The sequence below is a fragment of the Bos indicus x Bos taurus genome, chromosome 29, assembly GCF_003369695.1.
Source record: "Bos indicus x Bos taurus breed Angus x Brahman F1 hybrid chromosome 29, Bos_hybrid_MaternalHap_v2.0, whole genome shotgun sequence".
In the NCBI taxonomy this organism is placed as follows: domain Eukaryota; kingdom Metazoa; phylum Chordata; class Mammalia; order Artiodactyla; family Bovidae; genus Bos; species Bos indicus x Bos taurus.
In genome coordinates this window covers 44964958-44991247 of record NC_040104.1, presented here as the reverse complement: position 1 = coordinate 44991247, position 26290 = coordinate 44964958, and the positions used below count along the sequence as shown (strand labels likewise).

The 26290-nt window shown below is 38.5% G+C and overlaps 1 protein-coding gene across 3 annotated transcripts in view; it reads left to right on the top strand.

Annotated features, from left to right (window-relative positions):
- NOX4 (NADPH oxidase 4) overlaps positions 1 to 26290 on the top strand; it is a 181419-nt gene that overhangs the window by 83134 nt on the left and 71995 nt on the right. For all 3 annotated transcript variants that reach the window (XM_027532138.1, XM_027532140.1, XM_027532139.1), the window contains one exon: positions 15600 to 15660. In XM_027532138.1, the coding sequence (XP_027387939.1) occupies positions 15600 to 15660 (61 nt within the window). The remainder of the gene's footprint in view (positions 1 to 15599; positions 15661 to 26290) is intronic.

Sequence of the window (26290 nt, the reverse complement as noted above, 5' to 3'; positions counted from 1 at the left end):
GGAAAATTACTTGTTCCTAATTTCTGTTGGTAATTTGACATTTTGAACTGTGGTGCTGGAGAAGACTTTTGAGAGTCCCTTGGACAGCAAGGAGATCAAACCGGTCAGCCTAAATGAAATCAAACTTGAATATTCACTGGAAAGACTGATGCTAAAGGCAGAGCTCCAATACTTTGGCCACATGATGAGACGAGCTGACTCGTTGGAAAAGACCCTGATGCTTTGAAAGACTGAAGGCAGGAGAAGGGGGCGACAGAGGATGAGAAGGTTGGATGGCATACCAACTCAGTGAACATCACTTTGAGCAAACTCCAGGAGATGCTGAAGGACAGGGAAGCCTGGTGTGCTGCAGTCCATGGGGTCACAAAGAATTGGACATGACTGAGCGACTGAACAACATTTGCCAAATGCTCTCAGTATTTTTAGGTTTGCCTTGCAACCTGTAGGTCAAAATAGATCTTGTCTTTGCAAGTGTATGTTTTATATTCACATCCATCCTTATTTTAAACATGGGGTTTTTTTCATATGTTTTGATTATGCCTTATTAAACATCAATTTAAGGTTTGATTGTTTTAAAAATGATTATATCTCATAGATATTTTAAATTGCAACAATAGTTGGCTTCCCAAAAGAATTTTCAAGGCAAAGGAAGATTCTTTTCATCAGACCATCTGTGTACGATGCATTTTGTGTAGGCTTAGGAAACGACTTGTAGCCCTCCCAGATTTGGGGTTTTGCTAGCTGGCTCACTCCTACCATCCCCTAAGGGAGTTTCTGTTTTCATAAAAAAGAAAAGTGGTGAATCCTCTTGCTTCCTGGAAATGAATTTGAGTAAAGCAAAAACATTTCTGGGCTAAATGTTACATTATGCTATTATGTTAATTTACTGTCTTTTCCTGCCATTTCCTTCTTTTGTACAATTACTTCTGTTTGGCACTTACATGTAAAATGAATGCTTTTCAAGCATTTTCACTGGCTAGTTCCTTTATGGGTTCCTTTGAAATAAAACAAAGCAAAACAAAGGGACTTCCCGTATGCCAAACCCCACTAAAATTTTATACACATCTTGTCTTTGTCAAGGATAACAGTACCTACTAATTAAATGCCTAAGAGGTTCCTTCTTAAACTTTGAAAATATTACATTATTTAATTCTTCTACAATTCCAAAGATGTGTATTATTAACTCTGTATGATGCAGAAAATAATGTGACTCAAAGATATCAAATAACATAATTGATTAGTGACACAGGCAAGACAGAAACACAGATCTGCCTGTCTGAAAGGTGTTGTCAGCTATTCCACCCTGGCTGGCTCCTGCCTCACTCCTGACCATGTTCAGTGCATTCCTATTTCTAAAATCCTCTTGCTTTAGGACATACATGTTGGAGTCAACAAAAAATAATTATTGTTTTAAAGAGGAATTTACTGAAACTATAAAAATGTATTTTCAGGAGAAATATGCAATTGAAAGTGTTATATTGTCTACACTACTCAGCTCTTCTAATATTGTGGAAAGTTGAAAGTCAAGTAAATTCCCCTGCTAGAAAAGTCTAATACTTACTTTAATATAGTGTGCCAATATAAGGAAAATTTAAATATATAAAATATACACTGGTCACAAATTCAAGTTGCTTGAATTTCATCTAATTTTTAAAATGGAGATTCAGTTCAGTTCAGTTTAGTTGCTCAGTCATGTTCAACTCTTAGCGACCCCATGGACGGCAGCATGCAGGCCTCCCTGTCCATCGCCAACTCCTGGAACGTACCCAGACTCATGTGCATTGTGTCAGTGATGCCATCAAACAGTCTCATCCTCTGTCATCCCCTTCTCCTCCTGCCTTCAATCTTTCCCAGCATCAGGGTCTTTTCCAGTGTGTCAGTTCTTCATATCAAGCGGCCAAAGTGTTGGAGTTTCAGCTTCAACATTGGTCGTTCCAATGAATGTTCGGGACTGATTTCCTTTAGGATGGACTGGTTGGATCTCCTTGCAGTCCAAGGAACTCTCAAGAGTCTTCTCCAACACCACAGTTTAAAAGCATCAATCCTTTGGCACTCTCTTTATAGTTAAACTCTCCCATCCATAAATGACTACTGGAAAAACCATAGCTTTGACTAGATGGATCTTTGTTGGCAAAGTACTGTCTCTGCTTTTTAATATGTTGTCTAGGTTGGTGGTAGTTTTTCTTGCAAGGAGCAAGTGTCTTTTAATTTCATGTCTGCAGTCACACAATCTGCAGTGATTTTGGAGCCCCCAAAATAAAGTCTGTCACTGTTTCCATTGTTTCTCCTTCTATTTGCCATAAAGTGATGGGACCAGATGCCATGATCTTAGTTTTCTGAATGTTGAGTTTTAAGCCAAGTTTTTCACTCTCCTCTTGCACTTTCCTTAAGAGACTCTTTAGTTCTTCTTCACTTTCTGCCATTAGGGTGGTGTCATCTGCTAAAAGGGTGGTGTCATCTGCCTATCTGAGGTTACTGATATTTTCCCCAGCAATCTTGATTCCAGCTTGCGCTTCTTCAGCCTGGAATTTCTCATGATGTACTTTGCATATAAGTTAAATAAGCAGGGTGACAGTAGACAGCCTTGACGTACTCCTTTCCCAATTTGGAACAGTCTGTTGTTCCATGTCCAGTTCTAACTGTTGCATCTCTACCTCCATGCAGATTTCTGAGGAGCCAGGTCAGGTGGTCTGGTATTCTCATCTCTTTAAGAATTTTCCACAGTTTGTTGTGATCCACACAGTCAAAGGCTTTGGCATAGTCAATAAAGCAAAAGTATATGTTTTCCTGAAACTCTCTTGCTTTTTCAATGATCAGCAGATGTTGAAATTTGATCTCTGGTTCCTCTGCGTTTTCTAAATCCAGCTTGAACATCTGGAAGTTCATGGTTCACGTATTGCTGAAGCCTGGATTGGAGAATTTTGAGCATTACTTTACTAGTGTGTGAGATGAGTGCAATTGTACGGTAGTGTGAGCATTCTTTGGCATTGCCTTTCTTTGGGATTGGAAGGAAAACTGACCTTTTCCAGTCCTGTGGCCACTGTTGAGTTTTCCAAATTTGTTGGCATATTGAGTGCAGCACTTTCACAGCATCATCTTTCAGGATCTGAAATAGCTCAACTGGAATTCCATCACCTCCACTAGCTTTGTTTGTAGTGATGCTTTCTAAGGCCCACTTGACTTCACATTCCAGGATGTCTGGCTCTAGGTCAGTGATCACACCATCGTGATTATCTGGGTCATGAAGATCTTTTTTGTACAGTTTTTCTTTGTATTCTTGCCACCTCTTCTTAACATCTTCTGGTTTTGTTAGGTCCTACTATTTCTGTCCTTTATTGTGCTCATCTTTGCATGAAATGTTCCCTTGGTATCTCTAATTTCCCTGAAGAGATCTCTAGTCTTACCCATTCTATTGTTTTCCTCTATTTCTTTGCATTGATTGCTGAGGAAGGCTTTCTTATCTCTCCTTGCTATTCTTTGAAACTCTGCATTCTAATGGGTATATCTTTCTTTTCTCCTTTGCCTTTTGCTTCTCTTCTTTTCTCAGCTATTTGTAAGGCCTCCTCAGAGAACCATTTTACCTTTTTGCATTTCTTTTTCTTGGGGATGGTCTTGATCACTGCCTCCTGTACAATGTCACCAACCTCCATCCATAGTTCTTCAAGCACTCTGTCTATCAGATCTAATCCCTTGAATCTGTTTGTCACTTGTGCTATATAATCATAAGGGATTTGATTTAGGTCATACCTGAATGGTCTAGTAGTTTTCCCTACTTTCTTCAATTTAAGTCTGAATTTGGCAATAAGGAGTTGATGATCTGAGCCACAGTCAGCTCCCGTTCTTGTTTTTGCTGACTGTATAGAGCTTCTCCATCTTTGGCTGCAAAGAATAAAATCATTCTGATTTGAGCATTGACCATCTGGTGATATCCATGTGTAGAGTCTTCTCTTGTGTTGTTGGAAGAGAGTGTTTGCTATTACCAGCGTGTTCTCTTGGCAAAACTCTGTTAGCCTTTGACCTGCTTCGTTTTGTACTCCAAGGCCAAATTTTCGTGTTACTCTAGGTAACTCTTGGCTTCATACTTTTGCATTCTAATCCCCTATGATGAAGAGGACATCTTTTTTGGGTGTTAATTCTAGAAGGTTTTGTAGGTCTTCATAGAAATGGAGATTATGCTTTTACATCTGAAAATGGAAAAAGTTGGTGCAAAGATAAGGTACAGAAGCACTGTAGTATTTTTCATAATTTCAGTCAAAATAAAGCTAAGTTTTGAGCACTGGTTTAATAGAAACCCAAAGACTGGAGTTTTCATTACTTAGAGTGCTTCATCATTTCTTATACTTGACATTGACTTTGCTACATAAAGAAGGCATGCTAATTTGATGGGTCTTTTCAGAATGTTGTGATTGTTTTTTGCTATAGCACTTGCCTTCTCTCAGGGTACAACCAGCAGGCACATGTTTGGTGACTAAAGTTGATGGAGATCAGAGGGTGTTGTGTAGACCATAGATTTTGGAATCCTGAACAACTTGGATTAGATCCACCACTTACTAGTACTATGATCTTGGACAAGATAATTAACACATGTATCCTCTGTTTACTTCTTTATAAAACATGGATAATAATAATAACTGGAACTCAGCATTCAAAAACTAAGATCATGGCATCTAGTCACATCACTTCTTGGCAAATAAATGGGGAAACAATGGAAATAGTGACAGACTTTATTTTCTTGGGCTCCAAAATTACTGCAGACGGTGACTACAGCCAAGAAATTAGAAGACGCTTGCTCCTTGGAAGAAAAGCTATGACAAACCTAGACAGCATATTAAAAAGCACAGACATTACTTTACCAATAAAGGTCTGTCTAGTCAAAACTATGGTTTTTCCAGTAGTCATTTTTGGATGTGAGAGTTGGACCAAAAAAGAAGGCTGAGCTCCAAAGAATCGATGCTTTGAACTGTGGTGTTGGAGAAGATGAGAGTCCTTTGGACTGCTCCAAGATCCAACCAGTCCATCCTGAAGGAAATCAGTCCTGAGTATTCATTGAAAGGACTGATGCTGAAGCTGAAACTCCAAGACTTTGGCCACCTAATGCGAAGAGCTGACTCATTTGAAGAGATCCTGATGCTCGGAAAGATTGAAAGTGGGAGGAGAAGGGGACAAAAGAGGATGAGATGGTTGGATGACATCACCGACTCAATAGACATGACTATGAGCAAACTCTGGGAGATAGTGAATGACAGGGGAAGCCTGTTCTGCTGCAGTTCATGGGGTCTTAAAGAGTTGGACATGACTGAGTGACTGAACAATAATGTAGCTCTGAATATGAATTTAAAAGATATCAGATCAGATCAGATCAGTCGCTCAGTCGTGTCCGACTCTTTGCGACCCCATGAATCGCAGCACGCCAGGCCTCCTAAAAGATATAACCAAGTGCTAAGTGTGGTGCTTGGTACACAGTAAGTGCTAAGTCAGTTAGAAATTGTTATGATTTTTTTTTTCTGATAATGACTGACCAATCAAAATGGAATTAAACTGAATTTTTTTTTTTTTTTGCTTCTTTCTCCATCATGAAATAACTGATTGAGCTGTGATCACAGAGTGGTTTAGAAACGGTCATTTGAAGGACTGATGGTGCCTCTTGTGGTTTACTAGCCCTTAGGATTGGATGTTTCAGGTTGGGCTTCCAGAAAAACAGATTGAGAGTAGAGATTCGCATGCCAGAAATTTGTCAGGGAGTGTGCTTAGATCAAGAGCTTCCTAGGTGGCACTAGTAGTAAAGATCCTGCCTGGCAATGCAGGAGGCATAAGACAAATGGGTTCTATCCTTGGGTCAGGAAGACTCCCTGAAGGAGGGCATGCCAAGCCACTCCAGTATTCTTGCCTGGAAAATCCCATGAACAGAGGAGCCTGTTGGGCTACAATCCTTGGGTTGCAAAGATTTGGACATGACTTGGGTGACTTAGTGTGCCCGTACACACAGGCACAGGTCCACATGTGGTAAGGAGTGAGGGACAGATGAGGCAAGATAAAAGTTCAACTGTGATGTAGATGTGACAGAGGCCTCAGCAGGTCACACAGGAGCTCTGGGAGGAAAATGATAGTCCTGAACTGTCCTTCCTTGAAGTCAGGAGGACAAATCCTTATACTCCCAAATTACAGTCCTTGGATTTGATGCTTAGACATGGGTGGAGAAGCTTTCTGCTGTGAATGGTGATTCCTCGGGAGAGTCTCAGAAGTGAACTCAGCAGGCAACACTTTTTAGCAGCTAGGAGATAGGGGAGATGAGAGTTTTAATGCTGAAAACTGGCCAAAGGGAGGAGGGAGGAGGACCTGAACAGTTTCCACTATACATGACAGTTAGATGTTGTTGTTGTTCAAGTACCAAGTCTGTACCACTCTCTGCAACCCCATGAACTGCAGCACGTCAGGCCTCCCCATCCCTCACCATCTCTCAGGGTTTGCCCATGCCCATTTCCATTGAGTCGGTGATGCCATTCAACCACCTCATCCTCCGTCACCCTCTTCTCCTCTGCCTTCAGTCTTCCCCTGTGTGAGGGTCTTATCCAATGAATTGGATAAGTATTGGAGCAATGCAGGAGACCCACATTTGATCCCTGGGTTGGGAAGATCCTCTGAAGAAGGAAATGGCAACCCACTTCAGTATTCTTGTCTGGAGAATTCCATGGACAGAGGAGCCTGGCGGGCTACCGTCCATAGGGTCACAAAAAGTTAGACACAACTGAGTGACTAGCAGATAGATATATTTAAATTTATGTATGTATATGTGTTTTTATGTTTTTATAACTATAAACATGTAAAAGATGTATTAAAATATACCTTTTGTGAGATAATTCTGTTTTCAAAAGTTAAACTTGAGACACATATAAATTCTAGTTTATCGAAAGTTCTTGAACTTTAAAAATGTGTAGTCCAAACAGCACATTTACTTGTTTCTTTGGCTGCTGTGGGGGAAGGAGGTACCTAAAGCATAAATTATTTAAAGGATCGAAGAAACCAAAGTAACACAGTTGATGACAAAGTTGAAGTCAAAATTCAAGTTTTCTGGTTCTCCATCTTTCAGTCTTTATTGGCTTAAAATCTTGGGTAGAATTCTCATTTTATTTTTGACCAAGTAGTTGATCTCTTAAGTGTTTTCTAGCTGTTCTCTGTAATTACCAAAGTTGGGATTTTCTACCAAAACAAATGCATTAAGGAATGCTCTCATCTAATTTGAAGCATAAATCAGAGATAGTTTTAAAAAAGCCAAAACTTAAGAAAGCATGAAACCTATTGCTTACTACTGAGTGTAGTATCTCTTAGTATTTAACTGAGATAGATATTAATTATTATTAATTTTATGTGAATTTCAAATAATACAGAACATGATTTTTATAGTAGTAATTGATTAAAGTTTTCATAATATCTCTATATCCTTTCATTATTGTTTTTTATCCAAAATTAGGCATGTGCTTTCCTGACATCTGTATTCTAAGTTGTATGATTCATTATTTTTAAGCTTGGATAACCTGATTTCACATATTTTTCCATGAGTCACAGGAAAGTCTAGTTGTTAGTCTGTTATTGTCTGTACTTTTTACATAGCATGCCTGCATTTCCCATCATTTTTCTGCTTTTTGTTTTTCATCTTTCATCCAGTCACTTGGGTTTAGTCTTTCCCATTTTCAGTGAAAACCAGACAAGAATGGCCATGGATTTAAGACTGGCAAAGTATTTTTTTAAATTATTTATTTAATTCCATGGATTTAAGTAAAACCAGAAAGTCTTCATTGGTTGTTTTGATCTTGGGTCTTGGTCTCATCTATTTGACTCTTAAAAATTGCTTTTCTCTAGGGTTTAACAAATCTTTTGCTTAGGTACATTAGAAACTCAGCTGAGATAGATGATAGATTAGCAAGGCAACAGTGTGTCTTAAACGTAGAGCAGGCAGGGTGATAGGAATCGCTCCAGAAGGTCACTAGTGTTTGGGAAACTTAACAGTGTATCTGAATTCTCTGAAAAGTTGACATTATCTAATTGTTCTAGTTTGACTTTTTCCCTGGAGAAAATATTCTTTTGGTGCCTGATATGAGCCTGCATGATATATGAACTCAAATAGGCCAGTGTATTCAGAGCAAACCTGTTGTTTAATATTAAACTTGATCTATTCAATTGGTATTTTTGAATGCTTCCTTTTACTTAGGTACCAAAGAGAAAATGATCAATAAGATCCTTTCTTGACTTCAGATCTCCGTTCAGCTACTGCCCCATTTCTCACTTCTTTAATTCTTCTCCTCTTATTCCTTCTTAAATCCACCAACTTTTGCCCATACCACTCTACTTAAACATTTCTGAGGTCAACAGTGCCCATGTTATTTCTAGGTCCAAGGGTCATTTCCCAGTCCGCAATTGGATTGACCTTTCAGCACCATTTGGCCTAGCTGATCACTTCTTTATTGACACACTGCTTTCATTTGGCTTCCAGGATATTCACTCCCCTGGTTTGTGTCCTTGGTTTCCGGGTACTTTTACTCAGTTTTTTTTTTTTTTGCTGTTCCTCATCATCCCATGACCTGTAAATATAAGAACACTCCAGTGTCCATTCCTTGAATTTCTTTTCCTCTCCAGCTAGATTCATTTATTTAATGGTCTTATCTAATCTTGATGTATCTGTATACTATCATCTTCCAAATTTATGTCTCCAGCCCAGGCCCCACCTCTGAAATTCAAGAACCTATATTCAGTTGTCTACAAGGAACTTCCACTTGGGTGTCTAACAGACATCATAAATTAACATTTCTAAAATTGAACAATCTTTACCTACCTTCTCCTGCTTCAGTTAATACCAGCTCAGTTGTCCAGGTTGCTCAAGTTGAAAATCTGGACATTGTTCTTGACTTTTGTCGTTTTTTTTTTTAAAAACATAGTCAACAATCCACCCACAGATTTTCTTGGTTCTGCCTCTGAAATATATTCACCATTTCTGTTGGTGTCACCCAGGTCCTGTCTACGACTCTCTTAATAGCCTCCTGGTGGCTCTCCATCCATCTGCCTTACTCACCTACCATTTAATCTTAACAAGCAACCAGGGTGATCATGTTGAAGTGAAAACCAGATCATGTCATTTTTCTGTTCAAACACCAGGCAGTTCTCACCTTGAGTTATAGTTGGTATCTGTTGACTTGTATCTGTGTGTGTGTGTGTGTAGTGTGTGTGTGTGTGTGTGTGTGTCTGAGTGAGTTGGGGAGGTCAGAGATCAGTGTGTCTGGAATACACTAAGACGAAGGAAAGATGGTAGGAGATAAGGTCAGAGAAATCACGAGGAGTCAGATTTGGTAGGTTTGTATAACACTGCAAGGGCTTTCGCTTTTACTTTGAGAGAGGAAGGAGCCATTGGAGGTCTCTGGGTGGAGGAAGGACATCATCTGGCTTACTTTTTAACAGGGTCACTCTGGCTGCTGTGTTAAGATGAAGGGAGAAAGGAGCAGAGCAGAGGACCAGTTGGGAGGCTGCTGAGGTCATCCAGTCGGGGTGTGACGATGCTCAGAGTGGAGCTGGTGGCAGTTCCTGATATATTTGAAAGTTAGAGTTAGCAGGATTTCTTGTTAGACTGGGTATGTGAAGGACATAGAAGAGGTAAGGTTTGGTTTGGTTTGGTTTGGTCTGAGCAACTGGAGCTGCATTAACTAAGATAGGGAGGGCTGTGGAGAGAGCAGGTCATGATGAGGATTTGTAGAGCTCAGTCTGGGAGGTGTAAATGTGAAACGGCACTCAGGCTACTTGTATTAAATCTTTCCTGTGCAGGTTGTTCCTGCATCCTGAGCCCTTTTTGGCCCACCTCTGCTTGTCCCACTTGTGTTTGGTCTTCTGGGAATAGAGTTGCCTGCCTTGTGCTTGAGGTGACGTAATTTGGGGACATCAAGTTATCGCATACACAGACATGGACACTTCTCTTTTTTAATAAATTATATAAAGCCAAGCTCAGCTTTCTCCTACTGTCTCTTTAAGACTTGAGTTTTCCCAAACTTATGTAGGAAGGATGGACTTTGTTCTCAAGGTGATCCCCTTTTTGAAGATAGTGGGATTTCAGCTCTGAAATTTGTTTCAGTCAGTTCCCAAACCACCATCTCATCCTGACATCCTGAGATAAATGTACACATTCCACTGAAGTCAGCGAAGATCTCATTTACATACATTTCTAGGAGCTTTCTGTTTAATATTTAGCATATTTTTTCATGTAAATATATGACTAAATACTAATTTTTCCTTCAAGTAAAACAGTAAATACTGAAATGTTATATTTGTCAAAATGTTTAGCGTCAAGATGTCACACTAACTGTGATGGGTTTTTCACTTCTGGCTCATTATCTCCTGTCCTACTTTTAGAACAGTCCTCAGTTGTGAAATTACAGGAGCTCCTGTAACTTTGTAATACTTAAAACATAAATGTTGAATGAATAAATTTTAGAAGAATCGCCCATTGTTGAAGTCCTTATTCACTATCAGGTTAATTCTCCAGTGTCACATTAACTGATACTTGAATGCATATCTGCTGAGTGTAAGACGATGTGGAATACATAATGATTTAGAAATAATTCTTGATCTCAAGACACTTAAGTCTGTTAATACCAGAAAAAAATTATACCAAATTAAAGAAGTGGAATCATAATAAAGGATGTAAAAGTCAAGTAATTTGGAATTTCAGGGAAGTTAAGAATTTTTGTTGCATGGGAAAATGAGATTTCTTCATGAAAGTGGTGGCCGTTGAGATACGTCTTAAAGAATTGCTAATGTTCAGTATGAGAAATGGGAATGAAGTCATTATTAATAGTATGTGGGGAAATGAAGAAACAAGAAAATATACTAGTTGATCCATGTTGGTTTAGCTGGATTAGACTGAATCAAAGAGAAACAATGGAATATAAAACTGGAAAGGGTTTGGAACAAATGTGGTTGGTCATAGACTGTAGGAAAGAAAGAATACGTGGATTTTCCTATGAAAGTGTTAGTTGCTCAGTCGTGTCCTACTCTTTGCAACATGTACTGTAGCCCACCAGGCTCCACGGTCCGTGGAATTCTCTAGGCAAGAATACTAGGGTTGCCGTCCCCTTCTCCAGGGGATCTTCCCCACCCAGGGACTGAACCCAGGTCTCATGCACTGCAGGCAGATTCTTTATCACCTGAGCCACCAGGGAAGCCTATAAAATGTATTTTCCTATAAAAGGACACGAAAGGTTAATCAATAGGAGACTGCTATGATCAGATATTTTCTTTGGTAATATGATTTGAAAGAACTTGAAAGTTGATTGAATTCTAGCAGGAAGAGAAATACCTGGCAGTACTCTGAGATTTGAACCTCTTTTCTGGTAGGATGTAGGTTCTATGTCCAGATCTATGGGAATTAGAAAAAGATAATTTGGAAAATAAGATAATAGTAATTTTGGATGTGTTACAATTTAGAGTGAATTTCAGGTGAAAATTATCTAGCAGGCATAGAAAATGTGAAGCTAGCACTTTGGAAAAGAGATTTAAAAATAAAGATGTGATAATAATGATTAAAGAACATCATATTCTGTGATCATTTTCTCTGGTTTAAGATATTTGTTACATTAAAAATTTAATGCTTACTATAATAACATGCATTTTAGAATTATTTTTATTTTTTATTGCAAACCTCTTGATTTAAAAAGAAACCCCTTGTGGCTTTCAAATTTCTTTTCCTGTTGGATAAATTCTTGTGCAGTGACATCATTTTTACATTTTGTTCTCAAATGTAAGATGATTATGTAATATCTGTTTATATTTTTGTCAGAAAGTTATAAAATCATTAGTCATTTGAGCACATTAGAAACCCAATATCATTTTGAACAAATAATTTGAAGACAAGATTTATTTTTCTCTAGGATATCAAAGCACACTTTCCTCCAGGGCTGTTGTTGCAAATTCTGTCACTTTATCTGCTACTGCTAAGTCACTTCGGTCGTGGCCGACTCCGTGTGACCCCATAGACGGCAGCCCACCAGGCTCCCCCGTCCCTGGGATTCTCCAGGCAAGAACACTAGAGCGGGTTGCCATTTCCTTCTCCAATGCATGAAAGTGAAAAGTGAAAGTGAAGTCGCTCAGGCATGTCCGACTCAGCGTCCCCATGGACTGCAGCCCACCAGGCTCCTCCGTCCATGGGATTTTCCAGGCAAGAGTACTGGAGTCGGGTGCAGTTGCCTTCTCCTTGTCACTTTATCTACTTCTCCTTAAACTAGGTGATGACTATTCTGCTACTTACATTAAGGTCAACATCAGCCATACTCCATTCCTTTCCCCTAGGAAACTTAAGTGAGACTAAAATAAGACTCAGCAATGCTTTGATGTTTATATTTAAAATTAAACTTTTAAAATATTTAAAATCATAAATATTAAAAAGCATAATTTTTAAATAAATGTGTATGAAATGAGTTATTTTCTCTGTCTTCAATTTACCTCCCAGGAGTTAATATTTTTTAAATATATATTCTCGTCAGTGTATTTCTGTGTATTGAGGAAGAATACTAATATCTGTTTTTATTTTAATAATGTGAACTTTATTACATGTATTTTCCTTCAATGTTTTTAACCAAAAATTTGTCATTACCATATTTCTTTATAATGTTCTAAGAGAAGACAACCATAGATATGAATATTATTTATTCCCTTTCAGAAGTTTTCTAAGCAACTTTAAAAAGACGGTGAAACAACATTAAAGAATCTCTACACTGCTTTAGACAACATCAATGAATCCGAACATTATTTGTGGAAAGCTACTAACATGTGATTCTAAGATTTTCAGTCATTGTTTCAAAACACACATGCAGAAGTCATTCTGTGTGCTATTCTGTTCTGGCCTCCTTCAAATTTGGGGTGATGTGGTTGGGAAAAGACTCTGTTAAAATCTATCTTCTTAATTCCTAGCAAGTTTGAGGAAGTATCAGTGATTTATAACGGCATTATTCCCAAGAGTTTGGGAGAAACAATATTGAGTTTCCTCTACTCACAACTAGATCAGCTTTTAAAGCTGTCCTGATGCATTTGGCCAGCATTTAGAAGAGGGAGGTTTAAAGACTACTACAAGACATGAGGGAATGTTAAAATCATATGTAGTTATCATTCATAGGATCTGCACTGAAAGAATAGAACAGAGATGTGAATATTTGGCAAAATGCACATTTCCTTTAGAATACATTATAAGGTTAAATCAAGCCAGATGCACACTCAGACATGCAAAGACTAACTTTGTTGCTCCCTGTTCTGTCTTCTTGGCTTAGGTCTTCTTTTCATAACCTGAGATGTAATTCACAGTAAGGGAAACATCAAGAGACATGTGGACAATCAGATTAGTAGCCTAGAACTCTGCTGAGAGCCTTGCTTTCTGGCGGCTGCAGCTTTTACTCCATAGAAGCTCTGGCCGGCATTAAGTAGTGTGAAGCCAGAGTAGTGGGTGGTCTTTACAGATCACATCATTTTGTTTGGAGATTTACTAATGACAAAACTAATTGGAGTTATTAAAAATTAAAATGTAATTTAAATAATTTAATATTAGACCAAAAATTGTAAGTAGAATAATACAATTTTAATAGTATCAATAATATTTAAATAGTATAATTTTTGTAATATTTTGATGTGTTTCAATATTTTAAACTACTATTCATAGTAATAATCCTATTAGAAACACTGACTGTCAAATTGTGGTTTGGAAATTCCAAGTTAACAATAGATCTCAACCCTGAACATGTGCTTTTTAGTTTACAATTTGTCATGAACAGATGATGAATACCTAACTATTTATTTAGTGTTTTCATTGACTTCCAGTCTATGATTCTTCTTTGATGAGTTTTTACATATCTCCATGGTGTCTTCACCTTCCTTTATCTCTTTTCCTTAGAGCATCCTTATGTGACCTATATTAATTGGTCAACACGGTGAGCTCGAGGATCTTCAACTTGCTTCATGTAACCCATTCTGTATTACAGGGCCCTCAGAGCCACTGCCATTTTCTTTTATCTGTGCTTTAACTTCAGTCCATATTTTTCTTTAATTGATATTGTTGTACATTGATTCTAAGGGCTTCTCCAGTAGCTCAGCTGTGAAGAATTCACCTGCAATGCAGGAGAAGTGCAGGAGACCAGGGTTCACTCCCTGGGTTGGGAACATGCCCTGGAGAAGGAAATGGCAACCCACTCCAGTATTCTTGCCTGGGAATCCCATGGATAGAGGAGCTTGGCAGACTACAGTCCGTGGGGGTCACAAAGAGTTGGGCAGGACTTATTGACTAAACAACAACACATTGATTCTACTCATCTTCAACAAATCCTTTTTTCTCCTCTACTCCATTTGATTTCTCATGCAGTCCTTACCCATTTTCCATATCTTTGCTTTAGTGGAGACAGTGGCCTGCCACAGTTTAGAAGTGTATAGACAGACCTGGATCCAAACTCTGTCCTGGATCTACTCTACTCAATTTTCTTAACTATACAAGACAACTCACCAGGGTTATCATGAGCTTTTAGAAATGAACTTGGCAGTGCCTTTGGCCCATGGTACTCAATGAACACTGTGCAGTCACATGCACATGATCCCTTACCCATAACTCTTATGTTAGATGTATTTTCAGAATTCAGAATTTCTAGGCTTTTTAAAAAATAAAAAGTATACATATTTAATATATTACATAAGATCTTTAACAGGATATGAGGCAGCATTCTTAAACAAATGAGTATTTCATTAGGAAAGTACTTCTGTATAAAAGTTCATTAACCTCACATCATTACCTTCCCATCAATTCAGTTGGATAGTACCACCAAATGGGCCATTTAAAAAAACTCATTTTTGAGAAATTTTGAATTTTAGAATTGTGGAAGGAGGTTTGGATTCTTAAAAGGAGATTCTGCATTTTCTTATTGTGAACTGAAAATTATTCTCCCATTTTTGCTATGTGGCTATTTTCTATATTTCCCAAACGTGGGACCACAGATACTTTTTCTTACCTCCAGTACCACAGTTCACTCCCTTTTCCAGGTACGCTTACATTTTATGCTAGATTTTTTTTGAGAATTAAGGGAGAGAATGAAATAAAACTCTTTCAGTAGGAGTTCCTTCACTGGACATAATGAAATCAGGTCATGCTGATAATTTTTTTTTTTTCATTTCACTGGAATTTATTAGAATGTGAAGTGTATAATAATATCTGTAAAGAAAAAGGCACTAAAATCATTAGTCTCCATTTCTTCCTTTGTGGTTAAAAGCTGTGTCCTCATAAATATTTCCACTCAGAGGATACTTAAGCAAGATTTGTGATTAGATACCCTAGCAGTTTTAGGCTATATGTATTGTTTGTTTTATATAAATATGTATGGATTTTTAGAGAAATGGATATGGTCTTATTGACTGCTTGGCATTGCTTTATTTTTCCCCCACTAATGAGGATCTGTATAGATTTTTAGTCCATTCCTTTCTATTTTCTATTGATTTTGGAGATATGCTATGAGAAGAAAAGTAGTAATTGAATCACAGTCTGGTAATACATAATTATTATTCAGAATTGATTCCAGTATTTATTTATTTTTTAGTGTCCTACTGAAACCAAAGCAACATTTGGGGTCCACCTTAAGATAGTAGGAGACTGGACAGGTATGTAGAACATAGAGTTTTAAAATATATGCTTTGAAAATAGTAGGTTGAACAATAATTTTAATGTTTAACTAATGGAACGACCAACATGTTTAGAAATGTATGATGTTCTCAAGCTGCTGTTTTGTTTTCCTTCTTCGCTTGTACATTTTTGATATTCAAGTGTTATCTTTTTTCCTTGTAAGATGTATTTTTGGAGTTGGGATACCTTGGATATCGGTAATCGTTAATAGTGTGTTGTTCACGTGATTGTAAATCATAGATTTCTACCTGCTTGTCAGATGTACTGGCAACAGTGAGAACATTGAAATGTATGTTTTAGTGAGTGTGATTTTAAAATTAGTGTATTTACTTTCAAAATATTCAACACCTAGGATTCAGTTCAGTTCAGTTGCTCAGTCGTATCCGACTCTGCGACCCCATGGACTGCAGGACGCCGTCCATCACCAACTCCTGGAGTTTACTCAAACTCATGTCCATTGAGTTGTTGATACCACCCAACCATCTCATCCTCTGTTGTCCCCTTCTCCCACCTTCAATCTTTCCTAGCATCAGGGTCCATCACCAACTCCTGGAGTTTACTCAAACTCATGTCCATTGAGTTGTGTTGTCCCCTTCTCCCACCTTCAATCTTTCCCAGCATCAGGGTCTTTTCCAATGAGTCAGTTCTTCGCATCAGGTGGCCAAAGTATTGGAGTTTCAGCTTCAACATCAGCCTTCCAGTGAACACTCAGGACTGATTTCCTTTAGGATGGACTGGTTGGATTTTCTTGCAGTCCAAGAGACTCTCAGGAGTCTTCTCCAACACCACAGTTCAAAAGCATCAATTCTTCGGCACTCAGCTTTCTTTATGGTCCAACTCTCATATCCACACGACTACTGGAAAAACCATAGCTTTGACTAGACAGACCTTTGTTGGCAAAATAATGTCTTTGCTTTTTAATATGCTGTCTAGGTTGGTCATAACTTTTCTTCCAAGGAGCAAGCATCTTTTAATTTGCAATCACACAAATCTAGTTCCTGCATGACTTTTTGCATGATATTATCTGTGTATATATATATATATAACAAATCTACAACATCTTTGGAATGATGGTCATTTATAATAGCCAATCTGTTGGTGATATTTTGCTCTTTTATTGATTTTTTTTATTATTATCTGAAAGGTACATTGTATTAAGAGCTGTGACTAAATAAAAGAAATATTATACCTTCTTATATTCCCTCAGCCCAACAGAGTGACTGACAAGTGAGTGATCAGTAAATGTTAACTTGTTGGCTGATTGTTTCTTTTGGTTTCCCAAAGGAAAGAATGCAAATGTAAATAAAGAGTAATTTTTTAACTGAGTCCTGAACTAGGAGTTGGTTTGTGAAAACCATAGGGAATCATAAAAAGGCAGAGTCAGTGTGATCTAGGGCCATACGAGAAGCTTCACAGAGAAGACAGAGTGTAAGCCCAACTTGAGAATCAGGCAGGTGAAGAAAGAAGGTGACCCACAGCACTGTCAAAAATCAGGCAAGGTAAATTTGCCCTTATTCAAGAAAGGTAAGTTTCTTAAATAAGGCTATCAGAAGTAAAGATAATGTTTTGGGAAGTAGTATGGTAAAAGCATTGAGTTAACCTGGTGCAGGTCTTGAATGCCTTGACAAGGTGTTAGGACAGCCTGGAGATGTTAGGGAACATTTGAAGGATCGGAAGCATCATAATGAAAGTGGTGCTGATAACTTGCTAGTGGACAGGGTTAGGATCAAGGGAAGACTGACTGGTCCTGGAAGGCAGAGGAGAAGGAATCAGTGCAGGAGTGAGGCTGGAAACTGAGGATGTATTTGCAAGCGCCATTTAAGAAGTTAGCATTAGAAAGGGAGGCTATTTATTGTAAAAATCAGGAAAGGCCAAGACGTTTTGTAACAGAGAAGGGATATTTTAGAAAAATATGTTTAAAAAGTTTGTGTGATACACTTAAAAATAATAGTGTATATAAAATTCTTTGTCTATAGAAAGAGCAGTCAACTTGGAATTGGAGATAAGAAGAGAATGGGGGAAATATGCAGCATAGGATTTAATGGGCAAACGACAAAACTAATCCAAAGATATTTGAGCAGTGATGACCTATTTGGAATCAGTGAAAAAAATCAGGCTTCGGTTCATATTATTTATTTGATAGCTTTCGAAAGAGATTATGGTAGTTCATTGTGAGAAGGATACTAATGATGAATAGAAATAGTAATTCCCATAATCCCAGAACTAGTTGATATAAGTAAAGAGTTTTTTTTGCATTGTTTGACAAAAAAATGAGTGAAGTTCTTCTCTGGTAAGAATCCCAATATAGTAAGAATTAACTTTAGCAATGAATGATAATTGATAGAGTTCTATATCTGAAGGGAAACAAGTGCAATGAAGTCATAATTTAATTCATCAGGGTAAGGAGAGTTTATCATGGCTTATTACTAGCTATTGTTACCGAGTTTGTTCATAAAGTTATTTTCTATTGTCATTATCTCATCATTTATTTTAAAGTTTTCTATTAGGAGTTCTTAATAGTTTTAATTTTATCCTCTTTTTAATGTACAGTGCCATAGAGGGGGAAACAAGCCCATTCTCTTCAGAGAGTTCAGTTCCAGTTAGATGCTTTTCAATTAACAGGCTTTATTGGTTGTTGACTTTAAATATTTGTTGATTTGGGGGAAAATGTCAGGCATTCATCCAGAGAACCACGAAATAATTCTGCCACTGCCACTTTAGTTCAGAAAATGTTTTGGCTGTCTTATATAAATAATTATGGAAGGAAAAATGGGAATAGCATTGCTGAAATCAAGGATTATTGATTTTTATTCTAAAAGAATTGACATTATGTATTACTCCATATTAAAAGCAGTAGGTATAGAAAATATACCAAAGAGATGCTTAAGAAGTTGAATAACAGAGGTTTACTTTTTAAACTGACTGAGAAATGTTTTACTGTGACTAGTCCTGCCTGCTGAGCCACAAGGGAAGCCCAAGAATACTGGAGTGGGTATCCTGTCCCTTCTCCAGCAGATATTCCTGATCCAGGAATAGAACCAGGGTCTCCTGCATTGCAGATAGATTCTTTACCAACTGAACTACCAGGAAAGCCCGATATGTTCTGCCTAGGCAGTTCTAAAGAACAGGTTTAGTACCACCTCACGGGTCTAAGTCTAATCCGCCACACCCAGCTGTAAGAGTACCCAAGAAGTAAATAAACCAGCTATATAGCACAGGACAAGGAGGCAACAACCTTTTGGGGCTTCCCCAGTGGCTCAGTGGTAAGGAATCCGCTTGCAGTGGAGGAGACACAGAGAGGCAGGTTCAATCCCTGGGTTGGGAAGATCCTGTGGAGGATGGCATGGCAACCCACTCCAGTATTCTTGCTTGGAGAATCCCATGGACAGAGGAGCCTGGTGGGCTACAGTCCATGGAGTCGCAAAGAATCAGACAGGACTGAAGTGACTAAGCATTCACGCTAGTTGCATCTCCTAAGTATGTGAAAGACTCATTAAGTTTAGAAGACTCTTCAAACCTCTTTAATTCTGCAATTCAGGTTTTTTCTTGAAATGATGATGATAGAGGGGTGGAGTGAATTATCTGAGGAGATTTCTCTTTGAAATGAATTAATACCTATTGCTTTTCTCGAATCAGTCCTGCTTCCCAATTTCAAATGTATGGTTACATTTTGATTGCCAATTGGCCTGATTATCATTCTCATAGTCCCAAATATTTTTTTACTTTCTTCGTTAGGTATCATTACTACTGGATAATGTCTCACCATTGGTTATTTTAATGGTTTAAGTAGCAGGTTACTCTAGAGAGATGTGACTTTTACTATAAAACATCATATACCTAATATCCACATGTAATTAATCTGAAAATCTTGTCATTTTTCCACTCAGTAACTAATGGATTCATGATAATTGGATGGACATCCAACAAAAGGCCAGTTGTGTGTATCACATAATGGTTTTTCCTTGAATCTTGGTTATCAGTTCCCATCCTATTTGTAAATCTTGCTGCGATCTAAAGATATGATTAACTTGAGAATTGAAAGTGGGAAAACAGGGCCATGTACCGTTTTGGATTTGCCTTGTTCACAGAACACACGGACACTTACACTACCGTGATCTTAGGTAGTGGTCTCGTTAGAGACTGGTCCAAGAAAGAGGGGATAACTGTCTGTCTCTGGTTTCTTCTACTCATATCAGCCAGGCATGTTTTATACTTCTTCATCTAGATGATTGCTTTTGAAAAGATTAAAACAGAATATGTATAATATATTCTAAGTATTTTTTTTTCCATTTAGGGGAGCCTCTTGTCAGATTATGACTACTCTAAATTATAATAATGTTATTATTTTATAATGACATGTTCTGGAAAAATTATGACATCTACCCTACCCTAAATATATCTGTGAATAGCTTTGGTTGTTGCAAAATGCAAAACAATAAAAGTACTCCTGTTGAAGGACATGCCAAAAGAAGTGATCTATAGTGACAAGAAATATACTTTTGTTGTTTCTATGACTAGCAAATTATAATGGTTAGTCATTTGTGGAAGACAGCATTTAATTATTTGTAAGTTTTGGCTAATAAATATTTATTAAACATTTGGTTTATGCCAGATGCTGCACTAGGTTCTATAGATACAACATTGCCCAAAATAGACAAGGTCCCTGCTCTCATAGAGACTGTGTTCTAGTCAATAAAGACCTCCCAGAAACAAAAAAGCAAATCAATATGTAGTGTGTTAGGTAGTGATAAGTGCTATGAGAAAAGTAAAGGTAAGGGAGTAAGAATGGTGAAGGGTGGTATTGCTATTTTAGATAGGGGTAGAACTATTTTAGATACGGACTTTCTGAATAGACAGACAAGTAGATAAGGGAATACATCAGGTGGATTTCAGGGAAAAGTACATTTAGACAAAGGAAACAGTAAGTGCAAAGTCCCTGAGGTGGGGGTAACTTTGGATATCCAGGGAAGGCAAGGATCCCAGTGGGGCTGGAATATAGTCAGTGAATGATGGCGGTGAGAAATGAGATCAGAGAGGAGAGTGGGGGGTGGTCAGACTCTATGGGCTACGGAAGGACTTGGATTTTAATCTGATTGAATTAAAAGCATGATTTTGAAGTCTACATCTGAATGATTATTTTGTTCTAGTCACATTACCTAGTGTTTGGCAAGCCAAAAAATTTTCTGTTTTCAAAAAAAAAAAAAGACTTGAGTTTAGGGAGGAAAAAGCAAATGGTGATACCTCTGAGCATAGAAAACAGCTTGAAAAAAGAGAAAACAGGTCAAACTTTTTTGATGGAGGAGGAGGTGTAACATCATTTTGAGATGCCTCAGTGGAGATTCTATCTCTTGCCACATGGCCCTGGTTTATGGGCTCCAGTAGCCTCACCTGCCCACTGTGTTTCCCACCAGCTCGTATATGGATGGTAGTAGAGAAGGCAATGGCACCCCACTCCAGTACTCTTGCCTGGAAAATCCCATGGACGGAGGAGCCTGGTGCACTGCAGACCATGGGGTCGTGAAGAGTCGGACACGACTGAGTGACTTCACTTTCACTTTTCACTTTCGTGCATTGGAGAAGGAAATGGCAGCCCACTCCAGTGTTATTGCCTGGAGAATCCCAGGGACGGGGAGCCTGGTGGGCTGCCGACTATGGGGTCGCGCGGAGTCGGACACGACTGAAGCAACTTAGTAGCAGCAGCAGCTTCCTGTTACCCTTTGTATTTTTCCCCTAACTTTAATATGGCTTCCCAGTTCTTATTTATCTGAGTCACTAGTTCCCTCTCTCAGATTCCTTCCACTTAAATGATACAGAACCCTTTCTGGATTGGGCTGGACCCGCACTATCACAGAAGGTCAGCAGATCCTCTCTGAACAGAGCACTGAATCACTGAGAGGAGTGATACACGGGAGAGAGAAGAGGGACTGAAAACGTCCTTAAGCAGTCAAACGTTCGTGTCCAAGGACCAGTAAGAAGTGCAGGTTTGCTGGAACTAAGTGGAAATGTTTTAGGGAATAAAGTCTGAGAAATGCCCATAGACTGGATATGATAGGCATTTGTAGGATTCAGTTTTTATTATAAATGTTATGGAGACTCATTTGACGATTTTGATTAGGGTATGACTCATATTTTAAAGTGGTGAAGAAGAATATGATGGGGTGGGCAAGAGTGGAAGTCAGGAGATAAGACAGAAACTCTTGCTGACGTCTAGACAAATGGAGTGCTAGTTACACACAGGGTGACAGAGACTGGAGCTTGAGAAGTGGATGGATCTTGAAGGTGTATCTTTCAAGTTTTGTGGATCCTTTGGAGGTGGGTTATAAAAAAAGCTATGGAATGTATATAACGCCAAGGTTTTCACTTTCCTTAAGTTAAGTGGATTGTGTTGCTGCTTATTAAGATAAAGAACACTGTGGCATATTAGGAGGATAAGAGTGGACATTGAAAGTTCAGTTCCATACATTTTAAATTTGAGAGCTCTAAGCTAGAGATCTAAACTTGGGAACCATTAGTACCTTCATGGATTTAAATCCTTGACGCTGGTCAGGATCACCTAGGGCAGTAATTCTCAATTATGTACAATCCAGCATCATGTTTTATAACATTTTATATTCCACTTTTCATTCTTAAAATTAAATGCACAGATATTATATACACAAATGATTTATAAAAAATCAATAAAATGTTCTAACCTTAGTTAGAGCTGTGTAAATAATTTATATTCAGTATTTAAATTTTTAGGCATGACTGCACTGGAAGTCAAAATGAAATAGGTGACTTATAGCCACATACAAAATGAGTATGAATAAGTTCCAAATGCAGGCTCCCAATGCCAAATACTGTCGAGGCCCAGTTTCTTTATGTGGTATGCTTTCAAAATGGTAAACATCTTTTGGTGAAGTTCTAAGCACAATAGAGTACAATATTACTTTAGTTTTTAGTGTGGTTACAATGCTAGAAATTCCAGTGTATGTTTAAATCATGTAAAATCTTTGCATTTTTTATAATTATAAATGAGTTTTTCATTTACATGAAAGTCCAGAAAGTCATTTGAAAAGCATATGAGAGTGTGACCATTTCTTGTTGCACAGTATTCTCCACAAATTGCGGGAGTTTGCAGTTTCTGACCTCTACTCTGTAAATGTCACTAATATATAACTGTGAAAGCCAAGTTGCCTCCATGAGCTCTCAAAACTGCCCGTAAGAGGTGGTATTCTTGATCAGGAGCAACTAGTTTAAGAAATGTGTATAGATGGAGAAGAAATCTAACTAAGCCTTGAGATATATCAACATATTGAGCTCAGCAAAGGTGATTAAGAAAAAGTGATCACTGAAGAAAAAGAGGAACCTGAGGCAAGTCTGAGTCCTGGATACCACAGGACAGTGTTTGAAAAAAGAACCAGTTGGGACAAATGCTGCTGAAGAGTGGAGTAAAATGAGGGCTGATCTAATGCCCTTAGGAATCGTGATTTAATGGAGTGCTGGAAAGAGAAGATAATAATAGAAAGAAAAATTGGAGATAAGTAGAGACAAATCTGGTGTGTTGGAGTCAGCTCGTATGAGCTCATTGGGTTATTGCGTGCTTCTTTTCCAACTCTGCATTCAGTGAAGTCAAGTTTCATAGCTTTAAGTCATCCACAATGTGACTATTCACTCCATAGAAATCGACAAACCCCATAAAGTAGGGGTTAGAAAAAAATTTAAGACCTGGCTATTAAATATTTGTTAGCATATCACTGGACAAATTCTAAGGAGTTTGAATGCAAAAATGAAGTAAAGAAATAGGGCAATAGTTGAATGGGGGGAAGACATAGGGAGAAGGCAGATGTAAGTTTAGAGTGAGTATAAAATAAATGTATGCATTTTTATCTGTTTATGTATATGCATGCTAAGTCGCTTCAGTTGTGTGCAACTCTTTGTGACCCTATGGGTTGTAGACCGCCAGTCTCCTCTGTTCATGGGAATTTCCAGGCAAGAATACTGCAATGGGTTGCCGTTCCTTCTCCAAGGGATCTTCCTGACCCAGGAATTGAACCCACATCTCTTATGTCTCCTGCATTGAAAGGCAGTTTCTTTTACAATAGCACCACCTGGGAAACCCAATTTATATATATATATATATATATATATATATATATAATATGTACATATATTGAATGTGAACAATTATATTTATATATGCCTGAGGACAATGTGAAAAATAAGATTGAAGTAGAGATGGAAATATAAGGATAAGAGACTTGTGGAAGCTTCCTGATTGATGCTTTTGAACTGTGGTATTGGAGAAGACTCTTGAGAGTCCATTGGACTGTAAGGAGATCAAACCAGTCAATCCTAAAGGAAATCAACCCGGAATATTTATTGGAAGTACTGATGCTGAAGCTGCAATACTTTGGCTACCTGATGCGAAGGGCTGAAAAGACCCTGATGCTGGGAAAGATTGAAGGCAGGAAGAGAAGGGGATGACAGAGGGTGAGATGGTTAGATGGCATCACCAACTCGAAGAACATGAGTTTGAGCAAGCTCTGGGAGTTGGTGATGGACAGGGAAGCCTGGCGTGCTCCTTGTGGTTGCAGAGTTGGGCTCAACTAAGCTACTGAACTGAACTGAACTGAGAGATGTAAATATTGATAGTGCTGGAGAGTTAGAGGGTATAGTTACAGGAGCAAAGTCCATAAGGGTCTCCTGATGGATTCTAAGAGAACTGGGTTCCAGTGTACAAGTGGAAGAGCTGACGTCTGACAAGGCAGCTGGGCAAGCTCATGCTTTACAGAAAGACAGAGAAGATGGTTTAGAGCATCTCTTCTGATTGAAGTGAGTGGAATGGGATTTCTCTTCTGACTCCTTCCGTGTTCTTGGTGAAATAAATAGTAAGGTTGTTTCTGAGAATGAGGAAGTAGGGAATACTTTGAATTTTGTGGAGAAGGAAGAAAGTATAATGTGTCATTTGAAGTAGTAAATCAGTGAGTGAAGCATGATGGCCTTTCTGAGCAGCCTACTGAGATATGTGGTTCAAAATTTAAAGTGAGACAAGTCAGAATAATTGTGAGTTTTTTCCAGGCATGGTCCACTTCTTCAGATTAGCTATTGAGCAGGTGGGGAGTTGGATTTCACCAGCATTGGTCCATTCCTGATTAAATTCACTATAGCTGTCACCTCCAATCCATTCTCTGCACTGTAACCATAGAAACTTCAAAGCATGAATCCAATTAAATCCCTGCTTTTGCTTTAAACACAGTAATAGCTTCCCTTGCTCTTAGGATAAAGCAAAAAAAAAAAAAAAAAATCCTTCCAATGGCCTGGAAAGGACTCCTTGCACAGTCCCTGACCTACCTTTCCTCTTGATTGAGTTTTTTTCTCCTCTGCACAACAGTACCCTCGGCTTTTCTGTCCCTCTTGCTTCCCTTGCCGCCTCCCCCACTTATGTAATCCTGATCCACATGGCCACAGTACTCTCCACCACCCTCTCCCACCCCTACGCACATAGGCACCTAGTATCTTTAAATCATAGCTCAGGAGGCACTTCCTCTCCGAAGCCTTCTAGACGTTTCAGTTTCTTGTTTCTTATATGCTGCTGTCAACTGTATTTCTTGAGAGCGCTTATCTCCACTGGTAACTGTATATTCAAAGTGTGATCGTTGGTATAACAAGTTTTCTCCAGTATACTAAAAGCATTATCATAGTACATAGTAGGGACCTGTGTCTCTTTTTGTTCACTGTTGTACTCAAGGACCCATTAAAATGATTGTTTTAAATAAATGCGAATATTTGATAAGGGAAGAGAGGAAGGGAGGAGGAAGGTGGAAGGAAAGGAGGGAGAGAGAAGGAGGAAGGAAGGAAGAAAAAGAGGGGAAGGGAGGGAGGAGGAAGGGAGGTGAGAAAGCAGGTAAGCAAGCGGAAAGGTGTATCCTTTGCTTCCTGAAAAATCACCACCGGTGGGGCAGTAGTCAGATATATAAAGGTAATACTGTGGGCACCCAAATGAAGGAGGCAAAGGAGAAGGGGTGGCAGAGGATGAGATGGCATCACTGACTCCATGGATGTGAGTGTGAGCAATGGAGATACTGAAGGACAGGGAAGTTTGGTGTGCTGCGGCTCATGGGATCGCAAAGACTTGGACACAACTTAGTGACCGAATAACAACAATAAGGTGCCTTAGGAGGGAGATTTGGGAGGCTTTCGGCACCAAAATGAGTGTAATGGAAAAAGCAGGACTTGTCCAGAGTGAGAGATTGTTCCAGAGGGAGAAACAGCTTGAATGATAGTTCAGAGGGGTGAATTACCATGAAAATCCAGAACAATATATATCATGCTGTTGGAAGGCAGGCTGGAATGGTATCCAGAGGTCATGTGATGGAGGAGCTTGTAGGAATTACTAAAACGTGTGGCTTTTTTTTCTAAAGATGTTGGTGAAAAATGGAAGGGTTTAAAACAGGAACTGAAATCAGATTTGTACTTATATGTGTCAGCCTACTGGTATTATACAGATTGGAAAGGAGAAAGACTAGGTCAGAAGCAAAGATACCAAGATCAGTCATGGTGTCAAGCAAGCTGTGCGTGCATGGTAAGTCACCTCAGCTTGGCCTGTTCTTTGTGACTCTGTGGTCT